The sequence below is a fragment of the Mangifera indica genome, chromosome 8 (genome assembly GCF_011075055.1).
Source record: "Mangifera indica cultivar Alphonso chromosome 8, CATAS_Mindica_2.1, whole genome shotgun sequence".
Classification (NCBI taxonomy): Eukaryota; Viridiplantae; Streptophyta; class Magnoliopsida; order Sapindales; family Anacardiaceae; genus Mangifera; species Mangifera indica.
In genome coordinates this window covers 9,192,610-9,215,015 of record NC_058144.1, presented here as the reverse complement: position 1 = coordinate 9,215,015, position 22,406 = coordinate 9,192,610, and the positions used below count along the sequence as shown (strand labels likewise).

Here is a 22,406-nt window from a genome sequence, read left to right as displayed (position 1 = left end):
GTCCCATATCTACCTCCTTACTTGAATTTATAAATTTGCTTACAATAATTGTAAGCAACTTCAAAATTATTATCTTTTTTTTTGTATTTTCTTAAAATGAATCTTGAAAATATCGAAGGTAAAAATTTTTTTTGGTTGTTGTTCCATATCCACTTGTTGTTAATGTTGTTGTTGCCCCACCTCTACATATTGACTTTCACTTTCTTGTGTTGAAAAATCTTCTACAAATTGATCTTATTTCACATTTGATATATATGAATATTGGTTAAATCTCCTATTACTTGAAGAATTTTTACTACTTGCTATTTTTTGATAATAAATAAAATTAATTATATAAATAAATTAATAAAGAAAAAATTTAATTGAATTTGATTTAAAGAGTATTGAGAATTGAGATAATGAAAAATGAGAATAAATGGGCGAGTTTGAAAAATTGAGTGAGAGAGTAGAGAGATTGAGTGAATAGTTATAAGAAAAATATAAAAAAATTAAAAAAAAGGGGAGGGAAACGGACATTTGCTTGCAATGAAATTTTCAAGGGACCCTGCAAAAATTGAAACATAAGGGGGGTCCCCTGTATTTTGCAGGGGACCATTGGTTCCTTTTTTAAATTTAAAAAATAAAAAAAATTTAATAAATATGGCCCATAAATCTTTAAACTGTCGATTTAACAGTCGGTTCATGAACCGGCCATGAACCAACGATTCGATGTTCAAAAATAGAAAAATCGGAATGAAACTGTCAAAATCAAATTTCTGTTTCGGTTCAAGCCAATTCCGGTTTTGGTTTTATATAAGCCAATTTCGATCTGGGCCACAGGCGCCAGTTCTAAATTAGAGTTTGGCTTCTAATAATCAAGTAAGGCATGACATGAATATCTTAAATGATTGTTCCTACCTAATAATTTATTAAAAAAATTAATTCAAGTTCTCAATCATATATTATTACTCTTTTTGGTCTACATGTAATTTAAATATGGCTGATATAGAAACTGCCCTGATTTATATGTACACTTAATTATTTTTTTCTAAATGTTTTCATAGAAGATTTCATCTAAATATGGTTTAAAAAAGATATGATTGTTATAATAATGCTAAGTATAATTAATATTTTAAAAAAGATACTATTAAAAATATCTTAAATCAATTTATTGAATTTTCATGATTGTGAAGTTGTCAATGTGAAGGATGGAGTAAGCAATTTTCCAACAATGCTGGAAAAGCAATTGATCTGTTTTTTCATTTTTACTGGTATTACGGAAGTGGGGTCGGCGTCGGCCTGCCTTGAATGTAAAAGGAATATCAAATATTAAATAAATTCCTTAAAGGAAAATTGAAAAAATGCTCATATGATATCCATTTTAATCCATGCAAATTCTAATATTCAGCCTTCTGTAATTCTCATTAATGCTTTGATATTTAACTGACTTAATTATTCATCAATCTTAATTACTCCTTAATCTATTTTCTGTCATCGAGTTGGCAAATATCTGATATTTAACTGCCCTGTTGCATTTTACATTTAATCTTTGTTGCATTGCTTCATCTTCTTCCTCTCTGGATAGAGTTCATCGTTTTACTGGGCATAATGAGTACTCAAGGGCCGGGTGATCACAATTACAACCAAGCCAACGTTAGTCTCCATTTTTTCTCTCTTTGTGTATATATAATCATAAAAGATGAAACTTTGAGATTTTTTTTTTTTTATATCATCACTCTGATTTTCTCAAGCTGGATTCGTTATACACAAAGTTCAAGAATTTTTCGCTCATATTTTCTCTGATTTTCTTTTATCATCATCACTCTGATTTTCACTCAAAGTTAAAGAATTGTAGTGCTCTGTAGAGTTCAGGATTTTTTTTAGTCTTAGAGATCCCATGATCCCATGACCTATGCAAGGCTCTCTTACAGTTCATTGTGTTTTCGCTCATATTGTCCTACAAATTTCTTAAGTTGTTTTTTTTTTTTTTCATTGTATTGCCTTTTGGATTTTGACAGAATCCATTAAACATTTTTGTGATTTTTTTTTTGGTTTTATAGTCAATAATAAACACACATCTAACCTTCTCAGTACGGCAGCTTGTTCTACAGTTGCCAGCAACGTGTTATGCTTAGATCCAGCTGTCTAAAGGAGTTTTTTTTTGTCTTTTATAGACTTTCTAACCAAACCATTGCCTGCTTTATTAATTTATTATTTAGGATGAAATTTTTCATTCTTGTATGCAACTGGGCCTCTTTCGTGAATGTCTGACGGCAACTCTTATCCTACAAAACTGTATGAAAATGGCTCCCTCATAAGTTCTCTCACTGTGAAGTCCAAATTGTATTTACAAATCTTGAAATTTGGGTGCCCCACATGGTTCCTTTACTCATTTACAGCTTAAGCGCTTTCTTAAGAAATATTTATCAAATGATTCATCGTATTGTTTAGCTATGAAATACATATTTCTTGCTAACTGGTTATTTGTCAGTTAGTGATTTGTGAATCAATCAACCATCAGTTATGAAACTCTTGTAAAATACTAAAGGGTATATAAAACCATTTACAGATATTAGGAAGTCAAATGAATTGGTGCACAGAAGATATTCTGTCGTTGTTATCCTCAAGTTATGGTTATTTGATTTGTGTGATTATTCTATTTGGGCTATTTAAGGAAATGGTTTTGCCATCACTCACAGTCACAGGTTGATGATGAAGCATTAGCCAAGAAAAAGGCTATTGATGATTGGCTTCCTATTACTTCTTCAAGAAATGCAAAATGGTGGTATTCAGCTTTCCACAATGTCACTGCCATGGTTGGAGCTGGTGTCCTCAGTCTTCCTTATGCCATGGCAAATCTTGGATGGTATGCTACATTCTTATCTATTAGCCAGTCATTTTGCATTGTGATTAAGAAGTTTTTTTTTTTTTGTTTACAGTAAGTATTTTGTTTTTCAGGGGTCCTGGTGTTGTAATATTAGTTTTGTCATGGGTCATAACTCTATATACCCTATGGCAAATGGTTGAGATGCACGAGATGGTTCCTGGAAGAAGATTTGACAGATATCACGAACTGGGGCAGTATGCCTTTGGTGAGAAGCTTGGTCTGTACATTGTGGTGCCACAACAAATCATTGTTGAAGTTGGTGTTTGCATTGTTTACATGGTTACCGGAGGCAAATCCCTTAAGAAGTTCCATGATACTGTTTGCAGCAGTTGCAAAGACATAAAACTCACTTATTTCATCATGATATTTGCCTCTTGTCACTTTGTTCTCTCCCATCTGCCCAACTTCAACTCCATTTCTGGTGTCTCATTGGCTGCTGCTGTCATGTCCTTGAGGTACTCCCCTCTCCATTTTACATGCCATCAATCAAAGAAAATCGAAATTGACATGCTAACATGAGGTTTGATTTGTTTGTTTTAAAATAGTTACTCTACAGTTGGTTGGGCTGCTTCAGTCCATAGGGGTGTTCAACCAAATGTTGACTATGGGTACAAAGCTAAGTCAACAGGTGGAGCAGTGTTGAACTTCTTTACAGCCTTGGGGGATGTGGCTTTTGCTTATGCAGGCCACAATGTGGTACTTGAAATTCAAGCAACAATTCCTTCCACACCTGAGAAGCCATCAAAGGGTCCTATGTGGAAAGGAGTTATCGTTGCTTACATAGTTGTTGCCTTGTGCTACTTTCCTGTTGCTCTAATTGGGTACTGGGTGTTTGGCAATTCTGTTGAAGATAACATCCTCATTTCCTTGGAAAAACCTGCCTGGGTTATTGCAATGGCTAATATGTTTGTTGTTGTTCATGTTATTGGAAGCTACCAGGTGAAACTCAAGCTTTCATAATTTCTTCCTGTTTTTGGGAGATTTCATTTCAGTATTGCCACTTCATTTATCAAAATGCTTTCATTTGCATGAATACAGATCTATGCAATGCCAGTATTTGACATGTTAGAAACATTAATGGTGAAGAAATTGAATTTCAAACCCAGCACTTCTCTTCGATTTATTGTCCGCAATTTATATGTTGGTAAGTAAAATTCCCAATGAAAACAACATTGATGCATTATGCAAGTCTACTTGGAATATAAAATTCTTCTATCATTTACTTGTTACAGCATTCACTATGTTCACTGGCATTACCTTCCCTTTCTTCGGAGGTCTACTTGGGTTTTTCGGAGGGTTTGCTTTTGCTCCAACAACTTACTTTGTAAGCCAGATTCTTCATCTATGTTATTTACAGAAGCTATGGAATATTTTATAAAATTTGTCATTTCTCCCTTGTACACTTCCTTTTTTTAAATTTCAGCTGCCCTGCATCATGTGGCTTGCCATCTACAAACCGAAGAGATTCAGCTTATCTTGGTGGAGTAATTGGGTACATGAATCAGTCTGATCCATTCTTCATTTTCTTTCTTGTTTTCTTTGTATGTTTGTTTGTTGGTTCTAATTTAAGTTCTATTAATTTCAATGGTTTCAGATATGCATTGTACTTGGGATGGTTTTGATGATCCTATCACCTATTGGAGGATTGAGGACAATCATAATTTCGGCCAAGAATTATCGCTTCTACTCTTGAATCAGTCATCCTCCATAGGGGTGATTGTTGAAATTCATGTTTCCAGAAGAGTATTGTTTGATCAAGGTTCTACTAGTTTATATTATTTGTCCATTAAAGCCTATTTGTTTATGTTTGTTGTGGTTAATATTCTAGTCCTAAAAATGAACACATTTCAGTCTGTTGATCATGTAATTTCTGTCCTTATATGTGATCAGATTCCATTTTTTTCTGCAATTATAAACGATTTTGTTTAATGGCTATCAATAAACAAGTAATGATAACTATGTATAGATAAAATATAAAGTAATAACCAGTCAGTTGGACTATTATATATGCATGAACAATCATATAATATGGCTACACTCAGTATTACTTTAAATGAAGTTGTTGACTGTTTCTAGGCCTGCCATGGCTTGTAGTGAAAATTCCAACCTTTTCAGGGTTGCCATTACTCTATATATGTGACCGAAACAGACAATATTAACCAGAATTTTCCGTCTCAACTGGAAAAACAACAATCAATCAAAACCAAACTGAGTGATCATAATCTTGCATACATATTTGAGTGAAAGCTACTTACAGAAGAAAGTTTGATGGTTACATCATGAAATAAAAAGTAGCATTATTATTGAGTCACATCATACATATGTTGCACAGAGAAAACTTAATTATCTATTCAACATCAAGCCAAATTCATTTCTAACCAAATGTAGTTGAAGAGAATGTTTTCATTTCTGGCCTTCTAAGGAAATTTCATATTAAAGATTCTATTTAATACTGTGAAGTTGAAGGTAAGTCCAACTGGCATATTTTGCTCTAATGAAAATTAAGAAGATGACAAATTATTCATAAATTTAACTTGTTAAGTATAGGTTTTGTGTCAAAGCATGAGAGACGGTTATCTCATTTTAGTCATTGTCAAGTTTGATCTCTTCAAGTTTACTTGGCCTGCATATATATTCTTGTTCACTTGTGTGTTTCATTTGGTCTCTGGCTTGAAATTTACGCCCTGCACAACACAATCATGGTTACTAAAGTTGAACAACCTGATCAAAAGATCTACGAGCCCCATTATGTAAGCCTCTTGTTCATGTTCTCTTTCTCGCACCCACAAACAAGCATATCTAACACTGTAGAATGAATAGGCAATATGTATGATTGATGTATCTTTGTTGTTAATTTGAATTTGAGATGCTGTATTGTCAGCAGGTAGATGAACAGCTGAAGAAGCAGAAGGAGATTGATGATTGGCTTCCAATTACTTCTTCTAGAAATGCAAAATGGTGGTATTCAGCTTTCCACAATGTTACTGCCATGGTTGGAGCTGGTGTCCTCAGTCTTCCTTATGCCATGTCAAAGCTTGGATGGTATGTTTAACACAAAGTGCCATAGCTTAGCTCACTTTACCTGGAGAAAATTGACTAGTTTCTCACACAATTTCTAGATTATTTATCCAATCATTCAATTAAACTTACCCTTGTAAGGGTTCCTGTTTGTTGATAGAAGCAATATTACTAATTCTTGACAAGTTTTCTGTTTCTAATTTCAGGGGTCCTGGTGTAGTGGTACTGGTACTATCATGGACCATCACTTTATACACTCTATGGCAAATGGTTGAGATGCATGAGATGGTTCCTGGACGGCGGTTTGATAGATATCATGAGTTGGGACAGTATGCCTTTGGTGAGAAGCTGGGTCTATACATTGTGGTGCCCCAACAGATCATATGTGAAGTTGGTGTCGACATAGTCTATATGGTTACTGGAGGGAAATCACTCCAGAAGGTTCATGACTTGGTGTGTAAAGGCTGCAAACCCATCAAAACAACGTATTTTATCATGATCTTTGCCTCTGTCCATTTTGTGCTTGCACACCTTCCTAACTTTAACTCCATATCCGGTGTCTCTTTGGCTGCAGCAGTCATGTCCTTAAGGTGGGTTGTTTTGTTCATATGCCATAAATGATCTGGTTCTTGTTTGGTTAAACATAACTTCAGTTGATTTCATGTATTGTCTGCAGTTATTCCACCATTGCATGGGCAGCTTCGATCCATAAAGGACTCCAGCCAAACGTGGAATATGGCTACAAGGCCTCGAATCCATCAGACACAGTCTTTGGATTCTTTACTGCTTTAGGCGATGTCGCTTTTGCTTATGCAGGCCATAATGTGGTCTTGGAGATCCAAGCAACAATCCCTTCTACACCGGAGAAGCCATCAAAGGGACCAATGTGGAATGGGGTTGTCATTGCTTATATAGTTGTGGCTCTTTGCTACTTCCCAGTTGCACTTGTTGGATACAATATGTTTGGCAATGAAGTTGAAGACAACATTCTTATATCATTACAGAAACCCACATGGCTAATTGTAATGGCTAACATGTTTGTTGTCATTCATGTTATTGGTAGCTATCAGGTGAGAGGTTTGTCAACATAAGCCCTTTCTACAGGTAGATTATAGAGCAGTTAATTAAATTTTGCTTTACATCTGCAGCTCTATGCAATGCCAGTTTTTGATATGTTAGAAACTGTGCTGGTAACAAAATTGCATTTCAAGCCTAGTGCACCACTACGTTTCATTACTCGCAATTTATATGTTGGTAAGAAATTCATTCTCCTCAGTCCTGATCATGTTTCTTATGTAACTTAATAGGTTTTTTTCTTTAAGAGCTATTATATGTTTGATTTCAGCCTTTACAATGTTTGTTGCCATCACCTTTCCTTTCTTTGGTGGCCTTCTTGGATTCTTTGGAGGATGCTTTTGCCCCAACAACATACTTTGTAAGTCTTTCTAACCGATTTCCTGACAAAATTTGGCCATCATACTGCTCTCTTCCAACATAGATAATATGATAGTACTGATTTTTTTAATCTCATTCTTCAGCTTCCTTGCATTATGTGGCTTGCTGTATACAAACCAAAGAAGTTCAGCTTGTCCTGGTGTACCAACTGGGTATGATCTACTTGAACTCGTGTATTCATCTGCTGCTACAAAACAAATAAATCGAACTGATTTGGGTTCTTTAATTTCAGATATGCATTATCCTTGGCTTCCTGTTAATGATTCTATCACCTATTGGAGGGTTAAAGAATATCATAGATAGCGCCAAGGACTACAAATTCTACTCCTGATGGATCCCAGTGGATAATTTCTGTGAAATCCTAACATGGCTCAGGCTTAGGCTTGTGTATCATGTGAAATAATCAGCCATCTTTCTGTATCAGTAAGATTTCTCGTCAGGAAAATCTCCTTGAGGCTTTTACAATATCCATTTACTGTATTTACCGCATGTGTTAATGTGTACTGCTATATTCCAGACTTTGGTCACCGTCTTAAATGTTTATGTAGACCTGGTAGAATGTATATTACAATCAGTATTATTCTGCATCTGTTAAGATGCCAAGTAATTAGATTTATCCTAGGGTGTCAGGGCTGCCAAGGAGAACAACTCAAAAGCTGAAACTGGTAGGTGGAAAAGCCAAAGATATGTACATACACGCCTCAACAACTTGAAAAATGAAAATAAGATCAATAGCTTGTGAGAAAAAAGGACCCAAAAACTAACATAATGCTTACACTGAATTCCTTCAAAATTGGTATAATCCCCAACCAATTCTTTGTTTTGGTTATTTTGAACTTTGCACCCACATTTAACATGGTGACCTTAAATCCTAGATTCTAACTACAGCAAATTTCAGTAAAATGTTATGAAGAAGGTGGGAAAAAAGGCAACCACATAAGTGGGTGCTTTTTCTTTTAAAACCTATAACATCTTGCACCCACATTTAACATGGTGGCCTTGATTCTAACTACCGCAAATTTCAGTAAAATGTTATGAAAAAGGTAGGAAAAAAGGCAACCACAGAAGTGGGTGCTTTTTCTTTTAAAACCTATAACATCTTTCACAAATCAATGTCAGTAACAATCAAGTAGAAACATTCTATCAGTAACCCAATGGATGGTCAGAAATCAAAGCAAGAACCACTTTCTTTTCCAATCCACAGATTCATAGAATAGCCAAAAACCCACAACCATTAATTTGCATACACCACACATATCAATTGAGGAACAATGTTATATAAAAAAAATTTCAATATATCTATGAAGTTTTCTTATCCAAAGCTCTCCTTTCTCTATAAAATTGAACCCAAAGTCCAGAAATCCACAAAATACTAACAGAAATAGCCGAAACAATTACAACCATCCAAGATATCCAAACCCATTTAGGAATTACATCATCAGCCGCCCCACTGATGAACGACACACACATTTCATGAACAAACAACGGCCCCAAAACACCTCTTACCACACTGTAAAAGGCGTAAAACGGCGGTGACAATGAGCGGTAAATTTTATCCGCCAACTCCACGTCATGCCGCCTCGCGCTCGCTAAAGTCCAGGTGTTCTGGCACGCGCTGGTCACCTCCGCCAGAACCAAGAGCCCGAGAATAGCGAACGCGCCGTGAGCCACCAAGTACCTGCAGGTTACAAACACGAAGAGAGTGGCCAAGTGGTGGCCAATGAAGAGAACATCATGAGGGAAGAAGACGAGGTAGTGAAGAAGATCGGTAATGAAGTAGGCAATGCTAAAATCGAGAACCAAGTTCTGGGTTTTAGTATTGGCAGAGGAGAAGCCGCGGGATTTGTCACCGAGTATAGCGATACAGGCTAAAATAACGGCGGGAGTACCATGGAAGAAAGAGATGAGGCAACTGGAGGCTTCGGGTCGGATCTTCGGGGGCCAGTTACGGAAAACACGAAAGTAAGCGAAAAGGTAGATGATGAAAAAGAGTAAAAAGAAATGAAAAAATTGGGTTTCCATTGAATTGGAATTAGAACAAAGAAATAAGGCGGAATTAGGGTTTATAAAAAGGATGAGTGGGTAAAATTTGTTGGGAAAATTGAAATTTACCACAAAAAAAATGGGTTATGTGTGTGACAAGAATCGTAGTACTCGAGGAGTTGAGAGCTCCAAAGTTGAAAGAGCTCTTATTGTACTACGCAGCAACGAAAACAAGTCTTTCAACGGTGGCAATCTAATTTTATGGTCTGTGTTGTGCACTGAAAAAGAAACAATTTGGGTTTGGCCAAAACACTAATTGCCACCCAAAGTTTAGTGCGAACTTCTTTTTATCTACAATTTTTAAAAATATAAATATTTACTTGTCTATTAAATTTTATTGTTATTATTAAAAATAAAATCGTCATTTAGAAATTTTATTTCAACAAAAAAATTTTACCTCTTTTTTTAACTATAATTTTGAAAACTCACAATTTTCTCCTAATCTCATATTTTTCAAATTTAAAAATTAACTTCCCCCATCAAGTTTAGTTTATAACTTTCATATTTTTCCCATTTACAACTATCCCCTAGGCTTCTAAAAATTCTCAATTTCACCCTCACTTTAGACTTCGTTTCCATCGACGACTTTCTCCCTCTATCTTTGGCGTCTCCCTTACTTAGTCCAAGTTGCCAGCATCCATCTCCCTCCCATTTCTTTCTCGATCAATGCAAAAATCTAATGGAAATTTAGTGAGAGATCTTATTTGATTAAGGTTTAAATTTGTGCCAACAACAAGTCATTGGGAAGGAAGTCTGGCCTCGACAACAAGAACAAAGAACACCAAAGAACAATAGAGGCTGAAAATTTGTAGGCCCTTGGGCGTCATCAACATGAATCTGATTAAAGTTAAGGGAGATTTCTCACTTGATTTTGGTTGGATTTTGCATGGGTCAAGAGAGAAATGAGGGTTGATGAAGGATACAATGGCAGTTTGGTCTTGGTGGAGGAGGACATTGACAATGAAGAGAGAACAACGTCAGAGTTGTTATGAAAACTGAAATCAAAGAGGGGGTGAAATTGATAGTTTCATAAGATAAGAGGTGGCTGTCAATGAAAAAAATATAGAAATTGTGCAAATCCCAAACTTGGGGGAGGGAGAGAGTCAGTTTTAAAATATGAGAAATTCGACGTTAGGAGATGAATTATTAATTTTTAAAACTAAAGTAAAAAATGATTTTTTTTCAAAATAAAATTTTTAAATAATGATTTTACTTTTGATAATAACAATCAAAATTAACAGAATGATATATATTCAGATTTTTAAAAGTTAATAAGAGGAACTTTGTTCAAACCTTGGGGGGCCTTGGAGTTTTTAGGGTAATGGTCACTACAGCTTTTGAAAAATTGAATTTTGACTGAAAGTACCAAAAACTGTTTCTTTATTATAAATTTCAATTTAAAGTAACTTAATCTCATATTCTCCTTTGACTACAGTACTACAATAGGTGTATTTTATGGTATTATATATATATATATATATCAAATTAATATAATATAATATAATAAATTTATTATATAATATAATATATATTATTAATATAAATTGATATATTGTTTAAAAAATAATATAAACATGTAAAAAAATTTTAATTTTTAAAAAATATTTATGATAGTTTTTAAGATAATATCATTATAATTAGATTTTGTTTATTATTTTTAATAATATATTATTATTTAATTTTAAAAACTATTTATTTTATGATATTACATGGTAATTAGGTTTTCAATATATAATAATTTAGGAGACTTTATAAACCTCACCAATAGCAAAATAAAAAGGGTGAATTCCATTTTTTGCCCCAATGTTTGAAAATTCTTTTTCTACCTCTTATAACATTAATAAATGACACTTTTATTTTTATTAACAAAGTTAAAATTTGAGTAAAAAGTATATATTATGTCATCAAATACTTACAAATATAGTTATCAATATTTTACGATATACGATACATATCTTATAATACGATATGATACGATATAAGTGAAAAACGATATATATTATAAGGTGTATCAAATTAATACGATACAATAAATATATCGTACCATACTATACATATTATTGATATGAATCAATACATTTTTAAAAAAAAATGATAATATAATAGAAGTGTATATAAAAAATTTAAAATTTTTAGAAGTATTTATGACATTTTAAAAACAATTACGTATCAATTTGATTTTTTATAATTTTATTAATATATTTTTTAAAATTATATTATACTATACAGTATAACATTTAATATATGATATAAAAAATTATATTCTTAATATATGATAAGATAGATAATTCGACTATCATGTTTGCAAATATATTTTGGACCATACCTTGGGTGGAAAAATGTAATTCACTCAATAAAAATCACAATCTCCAACTGAAATTATTCACATATAAATGCCAATATAAAATAAGAAATAATGAGAAAATGTTATGTTGAAATCATCTAATGCCTAATTTTTGGGACTCAATTGTTACTTTTCAAAAGACTCGGGTGCAAAAAACTCCCAAAGGCTGGTGACGAATATCACACGTCGGCTTTGCCGCTCTCTTCACGTCGCGAGGTGATTGATTGTGTGACCTCGGGTTCGGAGTAAGATACGGTGAACCCTCAAAAAGTTGAATGTATTAGCTGATATGTCCGCGCCTAAAGCAGCAACAGGAACAGAAGTGAACTCCTCTTAGATTTTCTTTGTGCCCCGTTTCTAAAAACCCTAGAGACTATCTCAGCATTTGCAGATCGCAACGCATTTTGAAGGTTGCCTGCAGGTTAGTCGAGTAATTCCTCAGAGAATAATCTTCAGGAATTTCAATTAAAAAACTTTGATTGTATTTGCTTTTCTATCGGGTTTTTCTCATATTGATCGCTGAAGAACGGCGGGAAGATAGGGCAGTTTTGGAATTTGAATTCTTGCTTTCAATTTTTAAAAAGGAAACAGAGAATTATAAAATTTTTTCTGCCATAATGTCTTTGTTCAGAATAAAAAGAAGAATGTCAACTTGGAGTTAGAGCGTTATTAGTAAAATAAGCTTAACTTGGAGGAAGAAATTGCTCAATACATAAGACTAGGACATGCAGTAGGCAGTACATGTTGCAATGAAGGTGCTTTCTAGTCCTGTTATCTTTGCTGGATTTAAGTTTGGGGTTGGACGTGGTTTGTAGTCCCAAACTCACAGTGGCCCATGTCTGATCGGGTTCAATTTTCAATGATATTATTTTATATTCATTCATAAATTCTGTAGAAAACCAGTCGAGCTGCTTATTCACTTGATTCTGAAACTTCATGTTTTATTGATTGGCTGTAGTATCTAGATTGGGAAATCACATGACATATGCTCGCTCCTTTACTCTTTCTAAGACTTTGTAAGTATGTTGTCTTATTTACTTTTGCTAAAATTTTGTTATGTATCATTTCTGCTAGGATTTATGTTACTCTTAGCTTTCTGTTTCAGTGTTTGTGTGTGATTGCTTGGTTGTTTGGAAACAATGAACTTATTCCTTCTGTACAAAGTAGTTTTGAAAAATCAATTTTATTGAAAGTTCAGATACTTTTAAGTATCCAATGATGAGAAACTATAATATCAATTAAATTGTTCTCAATATAGTTGAAATATTTGCATGTGAAGGTCCTGATATCTAACAAATCACTGTTGAATTATAGGAATTTTGGAGCTATATTCCCTTGGCGATCATTGAGCCTTTACTTGAATCATCTACCAAAATTTTCTGTTAGGACAACACGGATGGAAAGCAATAACAAGATCAATTGCAAACTAAGTGTTGGTAATAATGATTCAAGAGGTGCTTTGATAGTTCTAGAAGGTTTGGATCGATGTGGGAAGACTTCACAGTCTAGTAGATTGCTCTCATACTTGGAGGGTCTGGGTCACACAGCTGAGTTATGGCGATTTCCTGATAGAACTACTAGTGTAGGGCAAATGATATCTGCTTATCTATCAAATCAGTCACAGTTGGATGATCACACAATCCATCTGCTCTTCAGTGCTAATCGTTGGGAGAAGAGGTGTGTTTCGATATCATGCAATGCTCATTTTGTTTTACTTAGAATTATGTACATATAAGCTGATTATCCTTTTTTTTTTTCCTGTTTGTGTGTGTGTCTGTGTATGTATTTTATTATTTGTGTTAGTAGTTTCTTTATGTGGGACAGTTGGCTGTACTTAATGATAGTTCAGAGGCAGAAAACTAAATTGTGTATCTAGCATTGGGGTGGTTGTGAGTGGGGCCTGTCTTAACGTAATTGATTTATAATTCATTTTAGAGAATCTAATGAATCTTGCACCTTTTTTCTATTTCCACTATCTTAGATAGATAGGCATCACTACCAGCAGATCTTAATTTGTTGGTATTGACCATGTCCTCTTATTTGTGTAATAGCTACATGGCCTTTGGGTGGAGATGATTGTATGTTATGCAGGTGTCTCGTACTGGTGTAATATCTTGGTGCATGATCCAGCATCCAGATCATAAACATTCATCTTTTTTATTTTGCGTAGTGGTTGAGTGGAGTTTCATTTAAGGAAGGCACAGTGGTATACATGGTAATATTTCCATGTTCTGGTTTTTCATGTGACGATGTCAACAGGGTTATAGTGGAGCAATTTAGGCACTAAATAGGTATGGTAGCTTCTTAGGTGTAAAAATAAGTTTTGGTTTCCTGGAGCTTAAACAATCTCATAGTTTGCTATCATTTGAGGTGAAATTCTATGTTAAGTTTGTGGCTCTCATAGGTTTGCAAAGTTCTTAGCAGAACTAACCAAATGTTATGGACAATAATTTTTCAGATCAATGATGGAAACTAAACTGAAAGCTGGAACCACTCTAATTGTTGACCGTTATTCTTATTCTGGGGTGGCTTTCTCCTCTGCCAAAGGACTCGACATTGAATGGTGTAAGGTAAAGAAGCAGAAAATAGTTTTACAAATAGACTATTTGTTTGACACTTCTTAGATATGTAACATGATTTTCTTTGGCAGGTGCCTGAAATCGGTTTGCTGGCTCCAGATGTGGTTCTTTTCCTTGATATACCCCCAGAGGTTAGTTTTTTATATCAACAACTGTTTCTGTTTTGGATGATCAGAGGCACATATCATGACTTTTGCCCTGTATTTTACATCCTGTTATGTTTTTCCTGGCACCTTGCTCTTTGCTGTAGATTATTGATATTTTTGGCCTAGAGCTCTTTTTCTCTTTCTGAAATATTTGTTTTGAGTCAGGCAAAGAAACTTTCCTGTTTGATGGCTACGTTTCCCTAAAGTATTTCAGTGTTCCACTTGTTGGCCTACCAATTTTTGTGAGAGACATCACAACAATCCCTGAATAAAGTGGTTGTATGTTTATTGTAAAAAAATAACATGGTTTTATGACAATTCCTGGCATTGACCATAGTTCCTTTTTTCAAAAAGATGATTCATTCAACTGTACACGGGAAACTTTTGGCCTCATATAAATAATGTTGGATTTTCTTTTTAATTTTTTAATAAAGATGAAAAACCTTTCTGGTAGCTGTATTGTTCATATAACATAACGTTGGTGGAAGTTTTCTTTGCATGAGATCATAGGTGGGGTAAATGAACATACAGAAAGCTGAATGAGTATCAAGAATAAACTCAGTCTAAGTAGCATCTTAGGGACAATCCAGCCATGTGCATTTAACTACAACTGATCATATTTTATTGCTTGAAAATGGAACTTCAATATTGTTTCTAAACAAATGATCATGGAGCTTTGTTGTCATCAGCTTTTGTGTTGTTTTTTTTTTTTTTAATTACACGTGAGATGCCTTTTTGGTGCATGCATTTTGGTAGTCTTATTTAGTCGGTACTTATAATGTTCTGATATCGTCTAGAATTGAAATGTTGCTTTAAATTTTCAGAAAGCTGCTGAAAGAGGAGGGTATGGAGGTGAGAGGTATGAGCACCTGGAGTTTCAAAAGAAAGTTGCCCAGTGCTATCAGATCCTCCGTGATTCCTCCTGGAAGGTAATTGTTGTTTTCGTTTGGATAGTAAGGCTTGCTTAGTCTGCATCTTGTTAGGAATAATGATCCTATTCCCAGGTGTCCTGTAGTATCATATCAATACTTAGGTGGAGCCTTTTACAAATTCTTGGCTTTTGCCTACTCCAAACAAAATTTTCTGGTTTCTTATATAGTTATATTTAGTGTTAGTTAACGAAGAAAAGTGACTGCACAAGTGTTTGATTGCCTGACGTCCATGCAACTTATCATATGTCTAGTCCAGATGTTCACCAAATAAAAACTGCTGAATGTCTGTGCTGCTAGGAGATATTGTTTACTAATCTCTATGAACTTAACAACAATTTTTTTCCAATGTCAGATCACGACACATGAAATTAGAATTTTTTAAGTTTTCATATAGGCCAGCAAAAGAACCTCAACATAGGTCAAACTGCTAAATTGCCTATTGTGATTGCAGATTGTAGATGGGTGCCGAGGCATAGATGAAGTTGAGAAAGAGCTATGTGATATTGTAGTGGATCATGTCTTAAATTGCAAAAAGGGGAAACCCCTTTCCCTCCTCTGGTCTGGTTAGTAAACTCATTGTAGCTCATGTTCATGAAGAGAATGTGAAATAGGTATTTCATAAACTTTTGTTTTGTTTTGGGATGAAATAGACGTGAATTATGTATCTTTGCAAACTTGCTTGAGTGTTTTTCTCTCTGCAGAATCATTGATGTATCAACAAACATGCTATAGAGTTTCATATCTATATAATTTAGTTATATAAAGTAGGAAGTTATTGATTAGAAAAAAAAAAGGGTCTGAAGTTATTGCCAAAGGCAGTTACTGATTTAATATGAAAACAATTAGTTGTTCAATTCAATTTAAGAAAGAGTAATTCATAGTTTTAAATTTCACCGGAATTCTGCAATATTTGAAAACTTGTCAGTGGGTTCTGTTTCACATTGGAGGTGGATAAATTTATATTTTAAATTAAATATAAAATAATATTTAATCATATGATAAGTAATTTTATATATTTAAATTATATATAAAAAGTGTATGTGCATATTATGTTGTAACCAAGTCGACCTCCACTTTTGTTAGTGCCATTTGCATCTGAGAACAAACTTTCAAGTTATGTTATATCTATTTGAGGGGCTCTACCAAGAATTTTCAAGATCATCAGGTGACAACAGAAACATGTTCGTTTTCCCATCTAATAGAATTCATCAAAGAGGTTGTGCTTGACAAGTATAATTCATCAAAGGGGTTGTGTTTGACAAATATACCAACTTCAGCCTTGACTGATTAACCTGTTTCTGAGAATCAGCCCATAAACTCCTCGGCATGCTTTCACCCAATGTAAGGGCTTTAATGAAGTTTTCTTAAGAGGCTATTCCACCTCCACTGGCTAAATCGACCCTGAATTCACTTCCCCTTTTCAATAGATGGGGGTGGTGGTGGTGGCACCTTAGAGTTTTTTGGTCCAACCAGCGCGGGCATCATGCCACGAAGTGGTGCTGGAGATGGAGGTGGCCTAGGGGCATTACCAGGCTTATGACCTATTAAAGGTGGAGTTGGTGCGGAATGAATAGACTTAGAAGGAGTTTTTAACGTTGGAAGCAGTTGTGGTGGCCGAGGTGGAGGTCGTACAGGGTTTGGGGGAAGCCGTGGCGGAGGTGGAGATCGTACAGGGTTTGGGGGAAGCCGTGGCGGAGGTGGAGGTGGGATTTGAGGCCCTACAGAGCTCACTAGATTAATACACGTGAACGAATGAATAAATGAATCTAAGATATGTAATTTCCAACTTCCATCAGTCTAGTGAGTCATTTCAAACTTATATTACGATCGCCCCTTCCTGTTTTTCCGTGCCATGGTTTTGGAAATTGTTGGAGATTTCTGAAATTGAATACATTATCTTCTCAACTATATAATATTTTGTTATTTGGGTGTTACATTTAAATTAGCATTAGAAATTATCATAGTAATAAAAAACCATTTTCACCGATCAAGAAAGCCTGGCAACCACCGATTTACACTCAAAACCGACAAAAGTACGTTTATTCCAGTCAAACCAATGCTGCGGCTGCCCAAGGATTCTACCTTATTCCTAACCTTCTTCAAACCCGACAAAATTTTAAAATATTTAAACCAAAGGATTATCCCCACCCAAGTGTTATTACATCCTCAAATTAATATCTTTTAATATTAAAAATTTAAGTGTCCATTTATATATAATTAAAATTAATAAGATTAGTTAAATTTTAGAGCGAAATCATCATTTAAACTGTTAATATATCTATTTCTTTTTAAATATAAAAAATTAATATTTTTTTTAAGATTTAATTTTAAAATATTATATTTTTCTTATAAGATTTCTTTTTTTTTCTCATTTCCTTTTTCTAGCATCATCTTTAGACAAAAATTGATAAAGTTTTAGTCAGAAGACGATCTTCATCTCTGGACGAAGATATTGTCTTCATTTTTGAATAAAGACAATTTATCTTTTTCTAGTAATGATGACATTCATCTTTCTCCAAGGATAAAGATCATTCTCTAACAAAGACTTTATCAGTCTTCATTTGGAGATGGTGTCGAAAAAGGGAGAGAGGAAAGAGGACTGGAGATGGTGTCAAAAAAGAGAAGGAAAAAAGAAAGAAATCCTAAAAAAGAAATTGATAGTTTTCAAAATTTACAGAGAAAATGGATAAAATTAACTAGTTTTGTTAAATTCAATAATCCATAAGTAGGTGTTTGGATTTTCAGTATTGAACGGATATTAATTTGAAAATACAACAAACCTTGGATGGGGAAAAGGTATATGGCCTAAACTTCTGTCCTACTCCTACAGCTTTTCTTCTAAAGGGGTGGAAAATATACACCTATGTATATATATTTGGACGAAGTGAGGAAAAACCATGGGCGCCGCGAGCGCACATCTCTTTTGTTCTAAACTTCTGTCGACAGCTCTTCTTCTTTTTCCATGAAGCGCACTGTTTCCTTTTCTCCTTATGCATATATTAAACATCGAGGATCCATGTCTGCTTTAATCAACAACTTGCATGAACATGGCCAGATTTATCCACCACAACAACAAACATACGTATACAAAAACATTTTTGCTTCTTTCTTGTCTTGGTCTCATAGGAGCTGCGATCATTTTACATGTCATTTGGGCATCTTCTTCTTATTCTTCTGCATATTTATCAATCGCATCCAAATGGGCTATTGAGAAATCGAGGTTCATAGTTGTGCCAAACGTTAATGCTACCAATGTTGGTCAGGTTCACGTTCTATTCCTCTTATTATATTGCATTTGTCAATGGCATTTTTTGTATGTCGATTTCAATGTCATTTTTTTCTTTCTTTTGCTTTGGTCTCGGATTTATGAACCGGAATCTTGTGTGATTTTCATTCTACGTCATGTTAATGAAACAATAATGTCTCTTTCTTAAAGTTGTTTTCGGTTTAGAAAAAAGGTGAAGTGTTTTTTTTAACAGAGTAAATGGTTGCCTTACCCTGGGTTTGTGAAATTTATTTATTTTTTTTTGCAATTGTTACATTCTAGTTTTAATAGATCATTTTCTCTAATCCAAGTGGATTTCTATTTTTTAATTGATTTTCTTTTATACCCACATAGGATGTTAACTTTTAAGTGAATGAGTTTCACTATTGGTGAATTGATGGCCAGTTTCCTATCTGTAGAGAGATTCGGTGGCTGTGGAAAATAAAACAGAGAGGGTTCCCGAGAGATCACTATCAGCAACTTTTGCTGATTTACCAGCACCAGAATTGGAATGGGAGCAAATGCCATCAGCACCTGTGCCACGTCTTGATGGAGCATCAATTCAGATTAAGAATCTTTTTTATGTCTTTGCCGGATATGAAACTTCTGACCATGTGAGCATTTATTCCCAACTCCAATTTTTTTCCATATTTGAATCGATATTTTAGTCAGTAGAAATCGTCTTTCTTGGGGCTTTTTGGCAATTTATAATCGTTTTATTGTGGGCTTAAAGGACTGAATATTTGTTTGTGATTTCAAAATGAATGGTTTTAATGTTTCTGTTTATGCCTATGTTTTTGTCGTTTAGGTGCATTCTCATGTAGATGTATACAATTTCACAGCAAATAAATGGGTAGACAGATTTGATATGCCTAAAGAGATGGCAAATTCTCATTTGGGTATGGTAAGCGATGGAAGATACATATATGTAGTCTCAGGGCAATATGGCCCTCAATGCAGAGGCCCTACAGCTCGTACATTCGTTCTTGACACTGAGACGAGGAAATGGCACAACATGCCTCCATTACCATCTCCCAGGTATATGACGGAATAGGATAAATATGAATCATGCTTCAATTTTGTGGAAACTCACTTTCAAATCACTCTTCTTCTGGAAGATACAACTTGGTTTTTGACTCTTGATCTAAATTAAATTCTCAAACACTCATCGACTACTAAGTTGAAATTTGCATTGCTTATTTTGCTTACCAATAGCCAAAAGAAACTTCTATCTGCTTGCTTTTGTAATTTGTCTGCTTACAGTTGTGATTGGTCCCCTCCATTTAATTTGACTTCTAGCTGCCTGTATATATATTCAAACGTGTATTAGAATGATTCTGTTGTCTTAAATGTCTAGCTTTAGCATTTCCAGTTTATATTTGCTGGGATTAATTGTTGGCATAGCTGTGTAGCAGCAGAGAATTTCTTTCCTAGAATAACTTCATAATCTGACAGAATATGGTAGCTAATGTAGCAGCTGTAAGATATGCAATTAGCTTAATGAACTGGCTTTTTATTGCTGCTAAAAGATGCTACTTGGAAGGGAAGAATCATTCCCTGGACTTGAATTCCCTGAAATAATAGATCTCAAGGTTGACAAATTGAGATTAGTAAATGTCCTGTATTGTTCAATCATTGGCTGAATTTTTGAGATAGATGAAATATTGTAACATGAGAAATTTTAGGTATGCTCCTGCTACTCAATTATGGAGAGGCCGACTTCATGTGATGGGAGGCAGCAAAGAGAATCGCCACACGCCTGGATTGGAACACTGGAGTATTGCTGTTAAGGATGGCAAAGCAATAGAGAAAGAGTGGCAGACAGAAATTCCTATTCCTCGTGGAGGGCCTCATAGGTGTGCAGGCTTGCCTAGTTTATATTTATATCATTTATTTTCCTGTATAAATGTTTAAAATGTCTATTTGATTCATAAAATAAACTTATTTTCTGCAAACTCAAACAATTTGATCGTGAAAGTAAATGTTTTCACAGGGCTTGTATTGTGTTTAAAGATCGGCTTTTTGTTATTGGTGGTCAAGAGGGTGATTTTATGGCCAAACCTGGATCACCTATTTTCAAATGTTCACGCAGGCGTGAGGTACAGAGTACTACATCTATAATATTGTTTGACATTCTAATATATATGAAACTATGTGTACCATTTATGTCTCCTTAGTTTATATCGGATTAATTTCTTCTATAATTCAGGTAGTTTATGGTGACGTTTATATGTTGGATGAGGAAATGAAATGGAAAACATTACCTCCAATGCCAAAACCCAATTCTCATATAGAGTGTTCTTGGGTATTTGTCAATAATTCGATCATCATAGCAGGAGGTACAACAGAAAAGCACCCAGTGACCAAAAGGATGATCCTGGTTGGGGAGGTGTTCCAGTTTCATTTAGATTCACTGGTAATCCTACTCTCTTGTTACTAAAGCCTCAAAAAGTATATTTTTTATTTTTTTTTTTCAGTGCAAGATTGTATGATAAAATCCCTTGTTTCATTGCATCTCTATATTTTTGTTAATTGCAGACATGGTCTGTGATCGGAAAGCTTCCATACCGAGTGAAAACAACCTTGACTGGTTTTTGGGATGGATGGTTGTATTTCACATCTGGGCAGCGAGATAGAGGACCTGATAATCCACAACCAAGGAAGATCATTGGAGAAATGTGGAGAACGAAGCTGCATTTATAAGTTACCCATAGCTCCTGTAACATTTTGACAGTTTCCCAGTTTTGGCATGTAATTTTTAAGTTAGATTAATTTTCATAATTTTCATTGATTTTTAAGGAATTACAAAAAAGTTCATAAATAATGATCATCCAAAACTGTATTTACAAAGTATTAGGTCTAAGTCTATCTATGACAGGTCAATCGGATCCGGTTGCTTTTGACAATTGGGGAATAGTTGGGAGGCAATTGGATTTTTATATGTCCAAAAATTGCACTCCCAAGGGATTATAACACACAAAATTTACAGAAACATTTTGCTTCTTCCTCTCCCTCCCAACACAAATTGCAGAGAAACAATGTCTCTTAAACTAGGCAATCTGAAATGGCAGTAAGAAAGCAAATGAGTCGTGGAAATGACTTACGTGGATCCTCAGAACTCATTCAAATTATCAACACAAATACAGAAATGAATCTGGATACACAAAATTTTTGTTTTATTGATTTCAAAATCTATAGAATTGGCATGCTTTTATTTTCCTACACAAACAATGGCCAAATCATCGATGCCCATTTTGTGGAATCTGATCTTTTATTCCTTGCTTCACAACTTCGATCCCATGTACACTTATGATTTACCAAGATGAACATAAAGGAGTTCCACTGCCCAATCTACTTGAACGACAAGCACCAACTATCCCACTGCAACAACTACTTGAGCCAATGACTAACTACCAGTAGTCCGTGGCTGCCCCACACATTACCCAGCTTAAATTTACCGCAAATTAATAGAATATCTTTTGGCAGGAACAGAGATGTCAACAAGTTGGGCAAAATTTAAAAAAAATAAATAAATTATTAAATTTATTAATTTATATTCCTTCTCTAATTAATAAACAGTACTTTCAAAATAAATATAGTATAAATACAATAAGAAAAACCTTATAAAAATATGTGAAAGTAAAATTACACCTCTCATTTTCGTTCGTCATAATAAGTATATTCTTGCTTGATGAATACTAATGAAGTAGTTAACAAAACAAAAGTTGACAGTGCCATTTGTCTGGATATGATGATAA

The 22,406-nt window shown here is 34.4% G+C and overlaps 4 protein-coding genes and 1 pseudogene across 7 annotated transcripts; 4 read left to right on the top strand and 1 right to left on the bottom strand.

The window, feature by feature from the left end:
• The first annotated feature begins 1,476 nt into the window (after positions 1-1,476).
• Positions 1,477-4,775, top strand: LOC123222838 (lysine histidine transporter 1-like). Of its 2 annotated transcripts, XM_044645814.1 has the most exons (8): positions 1,477-1,632; positions 2,679-2,845; positions 2,938-3,321; positions 3,412-3,805; positions 3,905-4,010; positions 4,099-4,190; positions 4,290-4,358; positions 4,461-4,775. In XM_044645814.1, exons 1-8 carry the CDS (start codon positions 1,588-1,590, stop codon positions 4,557-4,559), a joined length of 1,356 nt encoding a protein of 451 aa, XP_044501749.1. In that variant the 5' UTR covers positions 1,477-1,587; the 3' UTR covers positions 4,560-4,775. The 2 variants fall into 2 exon arrangements, with proteins under 2 accessions (XP_044501749.1, XP_044501752.1); XM_044645817.1 differs by lacking the exon at positions 1,477-1,632 and having other exon boundaries at positions 2,229-2,845; positions 2,919-3,321.
• Positions 4,529-7,942, top strand: LOC123222839 (annotated as a pseudogene).
• Positions 7,943-8,553: 611 nt separating this feature from the next.
• LOC123222817 (TLC domain-containing protein At5g14285-like) lies at positions 8,554-9,589 on the bottom strand. The gene has a single exon (XM_044645788.1). It carries the CDS (start codon positions 9,359-9,361, stop codon positions 8,639-8,641), a length of 723 nt encoding a protein of 240 aa, XP_044501723.1. The 5' UTR covers positions 9,362-9,589; the 3' UTR covers positions 8,554-8,638.
• Positions 9,590-11,874: 2,285 nt separating this feature from the next.
• On the top strand, positions 11,875-16,144 carry LOC123222775 (thymidylate kinase). Of its 2 annotated transcripts, XM_044645726.1 has the most exons (7): positions 11,875-12,147; positions 12,685-12,742; positions 13,041-13,403; positions 14,185-14,296; positions 14,377-14,436; positions 15,276-15,380; positions 15,835-16,144. In XM_044645726.1, the coding sequence occupies exons 2-7, from the start codon at positions 12,705-12,707 to the stop codon at positions 15,949-15,951; spliced, it is 795 nt and encodes a 264-aa protein (XP_044501661.1). In that variant the 5' UTR covers positions 11,875-12,147; positions 12,685-12,704; the 3' UTR covers positions 15,952-16,144. The 2 variants fall into 2 exon arrangements, with proteins under 2 accessions (XP_044501661.1, XP_044501662.1); XM_044645727.1 differs by lacking the exon at positions 12,685-12,742 and having other exon boundaries at positions 11,876-12,147.
• Positions 16,145-18,293: 2,149 nt separating this feature from the next.
• LOC123222982 (kelch repeat-containing protein At3g27220-like) lies at positions 18,294-21,554 on the top strand. 2 transcript variants are annotated; one of them, XM_044646015.1, is made up of 7 exons: positions 18,294-18,641; positions 19,068-19,262; positions 19,457-19,686; positions 20,334-20,504; positions 20,642-20,747; positions 20,858-21,064; positions 21,187-21,554. In XM_044646015.1, the coding sequence occupies exons 1-7, from the start codon at positions 18,627-18,629 to the stop codon at positions 21,349-21,351; spliced, it is 1,089 nt and encodes a 362-aa protein (XP_044501950.1). In that variant the 5' UTR covers positions 18,294-18,626; the 3' UTR covers positions 21,352-21,554. The 2 variants fall into 2 exon arrangements, with proteins under 2 accessions (XP_044501950.1, XP_044501949.1); XM_044646014.1 differs by having other exon boundaries at positions 18,294-18,646.
• The last annotated feature ends 852 nt before the right edge of the window (positions 21,555-22,406 follow it).